At 38.6% G+C, this 12,456-nt stretch overlaps 1 protein-coding gene across 4 annotated transcripts in view; it reads right to left on the reverse strand.

The window, feature by feature from the left end:
• Nucleotides 1-12,456, reverse strand: part of MAST2 (microtubule associated serine/threonine kinase 2) — a 220,883-nt gene that overhangs the window by 175,088 nt on the left and 33,339 nt on the right. For all 4 annotated transcript variants that reach the window (XM_078073206.1, XM_078073205.1, XM_078073204.1 and 1 more), the window contains exons 2-3: nt 9,932-10,079; nt 6,334-6,476 (exon numbers count right to left, since the gene is read on the reverse strand). In XM_078073206.1, the coding sequence (XP_077929332.1) occupies nt 6,334-6,476; nt 9,932-10,079 (291 nt within the window). The remainder of the gene's footprint in view (nt 1-6,333; nt 6,477-9,931; nt 10,080-12,456) is intronic.

Raw genomic sequence — 12,456 nt, forward strand, 5'->3', positions numbered from 1 at the left:
TCCTTGGAGCTCCCTTCTACTTGCTAGATGGGATGCTGCCTGATTCATAAATCATTTAATAAAGCTAATTAGATCTTCAAATTTAGCATCATTCCTGTAAAGGCAATGTCTGCCAACAAAGTAAAAAAAAGAATCCCAAAAGTACATTTGGAGAAGCAGTCAAATCCTACCAATTAAAAGATTCTTGGGATTTACAATTCTCCTACTAAAATGCCAATATTCAGTACAGTTCACTGGTTAGGCCAACCTTTATACTGAGGTATAAATTACTTGAACCCAACATTCTGATTTCGAAGAAAAAGTATCCAAGCCTAACCCTTCCATCTGTGATCTCTGTCTCTAGTTCCTCACTACCCATTTGCTAATCTCAATGAAAACTCATTCACTCAATAATTAACTATTGTACATTATAATAACCATTATAGGAAGCTATCAAAAGATTTTAATCAAGTGAATAGCTAAACACTGGTCCTGCATAAATATTAACCAAATGAAAAAACTGGAAGACAAAGCTAAAAGAAGGTACAGCATAGGTTATGCAGTTAAAGGTATTGTAGTAGCACTGGGTGGTAACAGATGGTAGCTACACCTATGCTGAACACAGCATACCATACAGACTTGTTGAATTGCTATGTTATACACCTCAACTAACGTAACACTGAGTATCAACTACACTTCAATTAAAAAAAAAAAAACTAGAAGAAAGAATAGACATGATCAGATTTGTTTTTGAAATAAGACTTTAGAGTGAAGAGTGGCCTGGAAAGGAAGAAGACTGAATATGGTGTTCACATAACGAGGACACTACAATTATCTAAGCAAAAAGACTGTAAATATGGCTTAGAATGGGCCACAACTGTGGTGAAAAAAATGTAGACCACCTGGAGATGTTGGGAGCTAAGGCTCTCTGGATGACTGGATGGGGAAGGGAGGAAGGGTAGGGGAGGAGTCAAGAAGGAGTTCCAGGTCTCTAGCTTTCAGCTTTTGGTGGGTAATAACTCTACTTAACAAGACAGGGAACAACCAAGGAAGAACTGGTTTAGGGGAATAGAAAGGCAGAATAAGCAGATGGGAGTCTTGAGGCGCTTGGGTGGCTCAGTCAGTTAAGCATCTGCCTTCAGCTCAGGTCATTATCCCAGGATCCTGGAATCGAGCCCCAAGTCAGGCTCCCTGCTCAGCTGGAAGCCTGCTTCTCCCTCTCACTCTGCCCCTCCCTCTGCTTGTGCGCTCGCACGCGCTCTCTCTCTCTCAAACAGATAACCTTAAAAAAAAAAATCTTTTTAAAAAATTTAAAAGATAAAAAAAATGGAGTCTTAGACATGATGATATAGTTCAATGGATTCATGTCAGAAATACAGAAGACAAAGATCAAAGTTTTAGGTATTACTTAACATATTCACGAGAAAGCAAAGCAGAAATTAAGTTTATTTTAAAGATGTGAAAAAAAGGCTCAAATAAGTTTAGTCTTTACTCAAATTCAGACAGCTAAGTGTCAGACACATCTTGCTCTTCCAAGTTCTAATCCAGAGGTGTTTCTCCCATGCCACTTTTAACACTAAATTTTCAACTGTATAGAAATTTTTTTAAAGACAAAATTAATCTTGGACAAGATGTCATCTAAGTTTTTTCCCATCTGGGAGCATATATATATATATATATATATATATATATATATATATATATATATATATATATATATATATATATATATAATATATATATATATATATATATATATATATATATATATATATATATGCCCTGGAAGCCACTAATCAGGAATCATGGTTTCTACATATATGGGGGAAATGGGTCTTCAGAGAAATCCTCTCAACTGGTACTAGGAAATGAGGGATAAATCTAAAAATCTCTTCATAAACACCTATCACCTAGATGCCCTCAAAATGAAAATATTTGCAGGGCGCCTGCGTAGCACAGTTGGTTAAGCGTCGAGTCTTGGTTTGGGCTCAGGTCATGATCTCAGGGTCATGAGATCGAGCCCTGTGTGGGGCTCCGCGCTCAGCACCATGGGGCTTCTTAGGACTCTCTCTCCCTCTGCCCCTCCCCGCTTTAAAAAATAAATAAATAGGGGTGCCTGGGTGGTTCAGTCAGTTAAGCAACTGACTCCTGCTTTCAGCTCAGATGATGATCTCTCGGTAGTGAGACGGAGCCCCATGTCGGGCTCCACCTCAGCATGGAGTCGGCTTCAGATTCTCTCTCCCTCTCCCTCTGCTTCCCACCCCCAACCACTCATGTATACATGCTCTCAAACAAACAAATAAATTCTTTAAAAAGAAAAAATATTTGCTACATTGAGCTTCTGGCTATCCATTCTCCAGACTCTGGTCAAGTCTAACCTCCAGCAAACTTATCTCCCCAATAATTATACCCAAGAATAATTATTCTTGTCCCCTTTTAGTTATGTTTCAAGTCATAATCGACAGTTCATTAAATGTTAAAATGTTAAAATTATTTGTTATATATGACTCCTGTTGACCCAAAAATTCATTGGAAGCTGGGTCTATGTAGCAATAAGTCTATTAAGAATGAGAATACATGGTAGGAGAGATTCTTCAGAAATGTCGCAGCCAGAAGCTGGGATGGCAGTACCCAGGTATATTCCAGTGTGGGGTAACTCAAAGCAGGAAAAGATATTCAATACCAACTAGCAAATGTGCCACATAAGGGGTGCCTGGGTGGCTCAGTCGTTAAGCGTCTGCCTTCGGCTCAGGTCATGATCCCAGGGTCTTGGGATCGAGTCCCACGTCGGGCTCCTTGCTCAGCGGGAAGCCTGCTTCTCCCTCTCCCACTCCCCCTGCTTGTGTTCCCTCTCTCGCCGTCTCGCTCTCTGTCAAATAAATAAGTAAAATCTTTAAAAAAAAAAAAATGTGCCACATAAAATATCCTTGGATGGGAGAATGGAAAGGGAGGAACTAGCCTGAAGTTACTATAGATAAGTGAATAGCTCAGGAAAGAAAGGCACAGGAAAAAACAAAAAGCAGATCCTTGGGAGCAGAGAAGTAACTAAATAGAGGTCTAAAGAAATAATGCTTTTACAAATCCATATACAAAATAGATAAATAAACCAACTTTTTAAATGGGCAAAATATATGAATAGACATTTCTTCAAGAATGTTTGCAAACAGCCAATAATCACATTAAAAGATGCTCAATGTCATTAGTCATTAGAAAAATGCGAATCAAAACCACAAGATATCACTTCAGACCCACTATGATTGCTAAAATCAAAGACAGACAATAGTAAGTATTAGTGAGGATGTAAAGAAATCAAACCCCTCATACACTACTGGTAGGAATATAAAATGGTACAGCCACTTTGGAAAACAATCTGGCCATTCCTCAAAATGTTAAACACAGAGTTACCATACAACCCAACAATCCTAAGTATATACCCAAGAAAAGTGAAAACATGTCCACATGAAAATCTTTAAACAAATGTTCATAGAAGCATTATTCATCACAGTAAAAAGGTAGCAACAACCCAAATATCCATCAACTGACAGACAAAATGTGGTATATCCATACAATGGAATATTATTCAGTGATAAAAAGGAATGAAATATTTCATGCTACAATGTAGATAGACCTTAAAAACATCATGCTAACTGAAAGAAGCCAGTCACAAAAGGCCACATGTTATAGGAGTCAATTTATATGAAATGTACAGAATAGGCAAATGTTCAGAGGCAGAAAGTAGATTAATGGTTACATAGGGCTGCGGGGATGGGAGGATAAAGAGGTGACAGCTAAAGGGTATAGGGATTCTTTCTGAAGTGATTAAAATGTTCTAAAATTGACTATAATGATGGCTGCATATATCTGTGAATATACTAAAAATCACTGAAGAGTACAGTTTAATTGGGTAAATTGTATCTTATGTGAATTATATCTCAATAAGCCTTTAAAAAGAAAAAGTAATTCAGAAATACTCTACTTTGGTTGGCCTAGGCTAGGACTCCAGCAACCTCAGTCCAGGAATTCCCTCTGCAACACAACACCTTAAAATAAAACTTCAGCTTTATTTTAGTGGCAGTTAACTCTCAAAAGGGTGCATGTTAGAACCAGTTATAATGCTTTAAAGAAAATACTGATCCCCTGGGGCGCCTGGGTGGCTCAGTCGTTAAGCGTCTGCCTTCGGCTCAGGTCATGATCCCAGGGTCCTGGGATTGAGCCCCGCGTCGGGCTCCCTGCTCAGCCGGAAGCCTGCTTCTCCCTCTCCCACTCCCCCTGCTTGTGTTCCCTCTCTCGCTGTGTCTTTCTCTGTCAAATAAATAAATAAAATCTCTAAAAAAAAAAAAAAAAAGAAAATACTGATCCCTAGGACCACCCCAGTCCCACTGGATCAAAATCTCTATTATGTGGGGGTGCCTGGCTGGCTCAGTCAGTACAGTGTAACTCCTGATCTCAGGGGTTGTGAGTTTGAGCCCCATGATGGGTGTAGAGATTACTATTTTTTTTTTTAAGGTTTTATTTATTTGAGAGAGAAAGAGAGAGCACGAAGAGGGGGAGGGGCAGAGGAAGAAGCAGACTCCCCACTGAGCAGGGAGCCTGACACAGGGCTCGACCCCAGGACCCCGGGATCATGACCTGAGCCAAAGGCAGATGCTTAACCGACTGAGTTACCCAGGAGCCCCAAGAGATTACTTTAAAATCTAAATTAATCAATCTCTATGATAGGGTACATAGATCTATATATATGTTTTTGTATTCCAGAGATTAAAAGGATGATGTGAGGCTTTAATAGACATGCTGAGAACAAGTGAGGAAATTTGAATATAGTCTTTCTATTAGATGCTATTATTAAATTGATGTTAAACTTCCTGGATCTGGTAATATATTGTGGTTATTTAGGAGATTGTCCTTGGTCTTACAAAAAAATACTTAAGAGTGAGGTATCATAAGGTCTGTGACTTGCTTTGAAATGTTTCAGGGGGAAAAAAAATACATACATATACACAGATAAAGCAAATGTGGCAAAATGTAAGTTACAACCAAATTGACCAATCTAAGTAAGTTTATGTGGTTATTCACTGTATTTGAAATTTTCAAAATAAAAAGTTAGGGAGCGGGAAAGTTCCTGATTCTTCCTATGGCCTAAGAGTCACAAACTTCAGGTCATAAGGAAATCTTCTGATCCAAAAATTACCTTCCCACCTGCTATAAGAAAACTATTTCCCTATCCCCACTTCCCAGAATGACAAATGGACAAAGCTTTCTAATCTATACATGCCAACCCAAAAGATTTATAATCCCAAAGAACAGATGAGATTATATTTTAATGGGAACAAGTTTCTGTTATTGTACCCTGGAAATTACTAGTGTGCCTTGTCCTTTAGGAAGAATGTGAGATCAGCAGGAAGTCAATGGGTACCTTCAATAAAAAGGCAGAGGTATTGAGGATAAAAGGGTAGAAGATGCAATCACAGGCAGAAAACAACCTGCCCAGACTACACAGCTTAACTTTGTTAAATTCTATCATACAAATTCTAGACAAAGAAAAGGCTCATTCTTGCATCCAATATATACTAAACTGCCCACCATCCTATCCTCATGTACTAAATATGTGTATCACAGAACTATACAAAGAAGCAACATAACTTCACAAGGTTAAGAATCCTGTCTATTAGAAAGCTCTTTCCCTAGGGACGCCTGGGTGGCTCAGTCGGTTAAGCGTCTGCCTTTGGCTCGGGTCATGATCCCAGTGTCCTGGGATCGAGTCCCACATGGGACTCCCTGCTCAGTGGGGAATCTGCTTCTCCCTCCCCCACTCCCCCTGCTGTGCTCCCTCTCTCGCTGTCTCTCTCTCTCTCTCTGTCAAATAAATAAATCTAAAATCTTAAAAAAAAAAAAAAAAAATAGAAAGCTCTTTCCCACAGGGCGCCTGGGTGGCTCAGTCAGTTAAGCGTCTGCCTTCGGCAGAGGTCATAATCCCTGGGTCCTGGGATCAAGCCCCACATTGGGCTCCCTGAGCAGGAAGCCTGCTTCTCCTTCTCCTTCCCCTCCTGCGCTCTCTCTCGCTATCTCTGTCTCGCTCTCTCAAATAAATAAAATCTTTAAAAAAAGAAAGCTCTTTCCCAGAAAATTTATTCATTCAATCAACCATACTAAGTCTTTTTCTGGACTCTCCCTACATAATCAGTACCAGTGACAGCATAAGAGAGCAATCAGAATACATTCAATTAAATTCCATTTTTTCTATACTTTACTTTGAAAAATTAAACTATCCAAATCCTAAAAAGAAAAATAATAAATGTGGCCATGGCAATCAAGAATTTGTTCATAGAGCAAGGGACTGTCTTGACTAACACTTACCAAACCAGCAGTAAGAGAAGGTGCAGATTGTCCAAGGGACTGGTTCCTCATTCGAACCAGGTTTGATGCTTCTCCTGAAGACTGCCAAGTCACCTGTCCCACACTGCTATGTACACTGCTGGACAAGGGGAGCAGCTGCTTACCTTCAAACACAAGGTTTGGAAAATATGCTTGTAATTATTTATTAATTAATTAATGAAAATATACAACGATATCAAGTGGATAAAAATATAGTGATCCAAAACAAAATGAAGTTCTGCCATATTCATTTTAGAATCTGTAGCCCTTTAAAAATTCCAACTATCTTGGTGGAGAGGAGAATTGTAAATGGAATACTGAAACTGAATTGACTATTTTAAATTCTCTGTAATATCCATCACCATGCCAGCACCCACCCTAGCAGGCTGAGTTTTCCAGTCCCTTCCACGTTACTTAGTTTCTCACCAACTCAATGCAACATGAGTGGAGCTGACAGCATCTCTAAACAAGTTTGGTCCTTAGGTTTCCAGAAGATGAACACTGATTCTATAATGCTCTGGCCAGACTCCATGTGTTCAGTCCAGGTTGACTGACTGACTGCCTTAATCCCAATGAAAGACTGCAATAAAGTCACTTATAAAAGACTGAGTATCAAGAATTGCAATGACTTTCTAATTGAGGTGCAAGTCCTATTTCAATCTCTTCCATCATAATGTTCCTCACATTGCTGCTAGTGATTTAACCAAAATAAATGTGATAGCATTCCCTGCCCTAAAAAAACTTCTGATGACTCCCTACTATTCAAAATTAGCCAAACTTCTAAAAAAATTAAAGAGATCCTCCTCTATAAATCCAGATTATCTTCCTGGCCTCATCTCCTTCAACTCTTTTCCACACCAATTTGCTCACTCAACTTCAATATTATGCTCTGTATTTTCACCTGGATTTATCTTGATCACCCAATTCACTTGAAACCTTTCCTCTTCCTGGCAAAATCCTATTCAACATGGAAATACCCACTATAATAAAGGTGTGAGCAAACGGAGTTTTTAGTTTTGCTTTTGGTACAACATATCCTTTTATTGCAAACAAAATGTGATGCAAATTATTTGGAGGGCAATTTAGCAAAACTTACTAAAATTTTAATATGTTTGGACCCAGCATTCCACCTGTAGTAATGTAGTATAATGAAAAAATAGACCAGAATGCTCACCTTAGCAATGCTCACCAGAATAAAACTGAAAATAAATGTTTATTACAATTTAAAGAAATTGTAGTATCTCCACATAATGAAATACTGAACCCATTAAAAATAATGAGGCAGCTCAAAATGTAGTAGAGAGAAAAATATTCAACATTTCCTGATGAGTAAAGAAAGCAGAAAGGAAGTGTGTGCCATATGATCCCAATTTTTATTTATGTATTTTTTTTAAAGATTTATTTATTTATTTATTTGACAGAGAGACACAGTGAGAGAGGGAACACAAGCAGGGGGAGCACGAGAGGGAGAAGCAAACTCCCGGCTGAGCAGGGAGCCCAATGCAGGGCTCAATCCCAGGACCCTGGGATCATGACCTGAGCCGAAGGCAGACGCTCAACGACTGAGCCACCCAGGTGCCGCCAGTTTTATTTAAAAAAAAAAAAAAAGTTTGTGTATATTTACATAAATTTTTAAATGTATGTTTAAATATAATGGAGTATATATAAATGGTTGGAGGAAGGGAGACAAAAGAAAGTAAAGATTAAGAAGAACTTTTCACTTTGACATAATGCATGTCTTTGAACTCAAATTTTTTATTACTAGCATATTTACTTTTTTAATCAGAAAAAATGCAATGTTTTTTAAAAATCTAGTTATCTTTCAAGTCTGTTTGCAAATGTATGTTTATTGGAAAGTCTTCCCATAAAACCCTCTACAAATAATAGTTCTCTACTCAAAACTCCCATAAGGCCAGAGCAGAGACAGCCTGCCTGTTTTCTTTCTGCAAATGTTGTCAAGTTCTCAGATCATCTGCCTACTCCTCATCTATATATTCTAAAGGAAAGCTAGCTCCTTGACTTACCCTATCCACATACACAAAGGCTAGTATCATCTCTCTATCTCCCTTCAAAATAAGAGCTTGCTGGAGAAAAGAGGTTTATGCACCCGCAAAAGAAACCCATTTGGATATATACTAGTCTGGGCTTGAAATGTACTAAGGATTGCCAAGAATTTGAGGAAAACAAACAACATAAGACAGAATGAATAATACAAACAAATGGAGACACTAGCCCTTTAGTAAAGAAATAACTCAGAAAAAAAAAAAAAAACTTAAAAATTCTAATTATTCTTACAATGATTCAAGAGGCTAATATGCAAAATATTCCCAGTTAAACATGGCTGACTGAGCACATACTTTTATCTTTTGTCACCCAGTTCAGTAAATGAGAATAAAGAAGTAAAACAAACAAAGGCTATAATGAGGGAGGGGGGATTAACTGAGGAGATGAATAAAATTTGGGGAAATCTAAAACAGATGAATCATAACCAATGGAACTGGGCAAAGAAAGACACAAGGTATAATAAGCATAGAGGAGGTTGCAGTTAAATGACAGTTAAATGAGATAGTAGGCTACCCTACAAAATCTTAGATAAATTCAGTACTCAGAAATGCAAGATACCAAAGAGGACATAAAATTAAGATGTAAGGCTGAATTCAGATTAACTGAAAATCTATAAAGACTCAAACACAACCACATTCTCACATTGTACCACCCAGTAACCAATAGCCAATTACCCCACAAGATAGAAGGGATATGGCCTCTCAGAACAAGGCAATGGATTCTGGTTATTAGGTGCTCAAAAGAGTTGATTCAGAAACAAAAGAAAACTTTTTTAAAAAATTAATACAAAAATCAAAATTCTATTTATTCATACAATATTTGTAAGGTAATACATTCTTAAAAGAACAGAATACTATGAAAACAAAAAAATGGCTCTATGTGATTAAATACATGCTTGGCAAAATAATTTCAATAAGAGTGGAAAGATAAAGCCAAGGGAACAGTCCTGAAAAGGGACAAAATAAAAAGAAATTTACAACTGGCAAGTACAGGTGGATTATATTTTCTTCTCGACTAATCTAGTATTTTTAGCTGAGGCCAAATGGATTCTCTTTTTTTAATATTCTATTCATTGCTTAAAATTATGTCACATTTTAATTGTTTCCTATTTGGACCATGACTTCCTTGTATCATTTCTTCCCCGTGAATTTTTTAAAGACTTTTCTATGGGGAAGGTGGGGAGGCACTGCAGGCTTTGGAACAGATTTTGAAAATGGGAAAAAGAAAATCAGAAGAAGCAAAGGATGTGAAGTCCACAGAAGGAGCAGAAAGCAAAAGTCAAATTCAAAGAGAATAACCAGTGATAGTGGTCAACAAGAAAATATTTAGCAGGTTGAGGAGGCTACCATTCAGAGATGTCATGAGGAAGCAGTAAAGAGAGGAAGATGGCCTTACCCATAGGTGTTCTATACAAAACTACCACCAGAGAAGAAGCCATGAAGATGCTAAGTCAGTTGATATACCCTTAAATATTAACAACACAGTCCCACATTTCTTAAAAAACAAAATTACTCACCTGACAGCGAACTGGCCAGGCTTCCTCTCCGCAACTTACAGTCATCCTGACTAAGTTGCCGTTGGAGTTTAGCTTTTCCGGTGGATGAAAATATGTCAGGATTACTGAGCTTCCTAAAAAGCAGGGGACTAAGTCCAGCTATCACATCCTTCAAAGAAAAAAAAGGTAAAATATAAGTCTGTAATGTCTTTTCTGAAAGTGTAAGGACTTTGTATTAAACATCTCTACAACATTCATTGCAGTTAAAAAGTGCCAGCATTTTATACTTTCTCCTCAACAGCTAAAGCCAGAAACATACTTCTTAGTAAAAGCTGTTTGGGTATGCTATGAAGGCTGTGGGACACTGATTATAAAATGTCAAAGGGTGGCACCTGGGTGGCTCAGTCGGTTAAATGTCTGCCTTCAGCTCAGGTCATGATCCCAGGGTCCTGGGATCAAGCCCCACATCAGGCTCTCTGTTCAGTGAGCCTCTCCCTCTGCCTACTGCTCTGCCTACTTGTGCTCTCTGTCAAATAAATGAATAAAATCTTTAAAAAAATAAAAAGTCAAAGGGGCACCTGGGTGGCTCAGTTGGTTGAGCATCCAACTCTTAGTTTTGACTCAGGTATTGATCTCAGGGTCATGAGATCAAGCCCCAAGTCAGGCTCCACACTCAGCAGGGAATCGACTTGAGATTCTCTCTCTCCCTTTCCCTCTGCCCCTCCCCCACCCTCTCCTTCCCTCTATGCCCCCCTCTAAAAAAAATAAATAAAAAATAAAGTAAAAAAATAAGTCTTTTTCCACAATGAGTATGTCTAGTTATATTTACTTTTCTCCTCCTATTCACTCGTCCTATATCCAGTAAAGAAAAGCCTATTTTAGTTTTTAAAAAATGATAAATAGCAGACCTTCCTTTACCTGTTATACAAAGTTAGAAATGCCTCTAACATTCAATTAATGCTAAAATAAAATGTAGAGCTTTCTTTATAGGTCTATGATAGGAGCTAAATATATTTCAATGAAAAAGCATGAAGTACTATGGAGAAAATGCAGACAATATGAAACATGGAGAGGCCCTCCTTTTTGCCTTTATTTTAATCCAGTTCATCTTACTCCATCCCAATGCCTGCTCCTTTTCACTCAGTAAGCAGTGTCCAACACATCATCAAGATTCAGACATTTTGGGGGTGCCTGGGTGGCTCAGTCGGTTAAGCTTCTCCCTTTGGCTCAGGTCACGATCCAGGGTCCTGGGATCAAGCCCCATGTTGGGCTCCCTGCTCAAAGAGCCTGTTTCTCCCTCTCCTCCTGGCTGTGCTCTATCTCTGCCACTATCTCTGTCTTTCTCAAATAAATAAACAAAATCTTAAAAAAAAAAAAATTTTTCAGACATTTTGAAGCAAACGCTCACCTAACTGGCAGCATTAAAAGAGAAACTATTTCGGGGCGCCTGGGTGGCTCAGTCATTAAGCGTCTGCCTTCGGCTCAGGTCGTGATCCCAGGGTCCTGGGATTGAGTCCCGCATGGGGCCCCTTGCTCCACGGGAAGCCTGCTTCTCCCTCTCCCACTCCCCCGGCTTGTGTTCCTGCTCTTGCTATCTCTCTCTCTCTGTCAAATAAATAAATAAAAAAATTTTTTTTAAGTCAAAAAAAAAAAAAACTATTTTGAAAAAAGTAAGATAAATGAAACATCTTTCATATTTCAATAACGGAAGCTATAACAAACACAGACAAGTTGCACATCAAAGTGATATGGACAGTACAAAGACAAAATGAGAAACATAAAAAGAAACAACTAAAATCTGTGTTACCTGCTGTTTGAAGAACAAGACTCAAGTAAATAGTAAAAGCCACAGGGGGGAAAAGAATGGAAAAATGCCAACCTCCTTAAGATTAAAACAAAAAAACAAAAAAAACCCTCTAAGGTCATTCGGTGTGATTGGTGGGTTCACAAACATGAGAAAGTGCCAATATTGGTTGGTAGTGGCTATCCAGAATATAATTTATAAATGCTCACGCATAAAAAAAAAAAGTTAAAGAAAAATAACAGAAGAAACAAGGAACAGTATTTTTTTAATTGGTAGTAAATTGGGGGAGGAGTACAAGATGGCAGAGGAGTAGGAGACCTAAATTTCATCTGGTCCCAGGAATTCAGCTAGATAGTTATCAAACCATTCTGAACATATACAAACTCAACAGGAAATTGAAGAAAAGAATAGCAGCAATTCTATGATCAGATAAGCGACCACTTTCTGGAAGGTAGGACATGTGGAGAAGTGAATCTGAGGAAATATTCCGAACGATAGACCCTGGGGGGAGGGAGCCTCCTTAAGCCGCTACTGGCAAGTGATAGAGCAGCAGAGCACAAAACTGGAACTTTTAGAAGTCTGCTCCGCTGAGGGACTCCACTCCAGTGGCTAAGCGGGGGGTGGAACCCTCACTGGGACAGTGTCGTCTCAGGACCCTTGTGATCACAGGAAGATGAGGGGTGCCTGAGTGCGGCAGAGCTCCCAGGTATCGGAGCAGGGAAGCCGGCTCGGAGTTGCCATA

This window comes from Halichoerus grypus, chromosome 5, assembly GCF_964656455.1.
Source record: "Halichoerus grypus chromosome 5, mHalGry1.hap1.1, whole genome shotgun sequence".
Lineage (NCBI taxonomy): Eukaryota > Metazoa > Chordata > Mammalia > Carnivora > Phocidae > Halichoerus > Halichoerus grypus.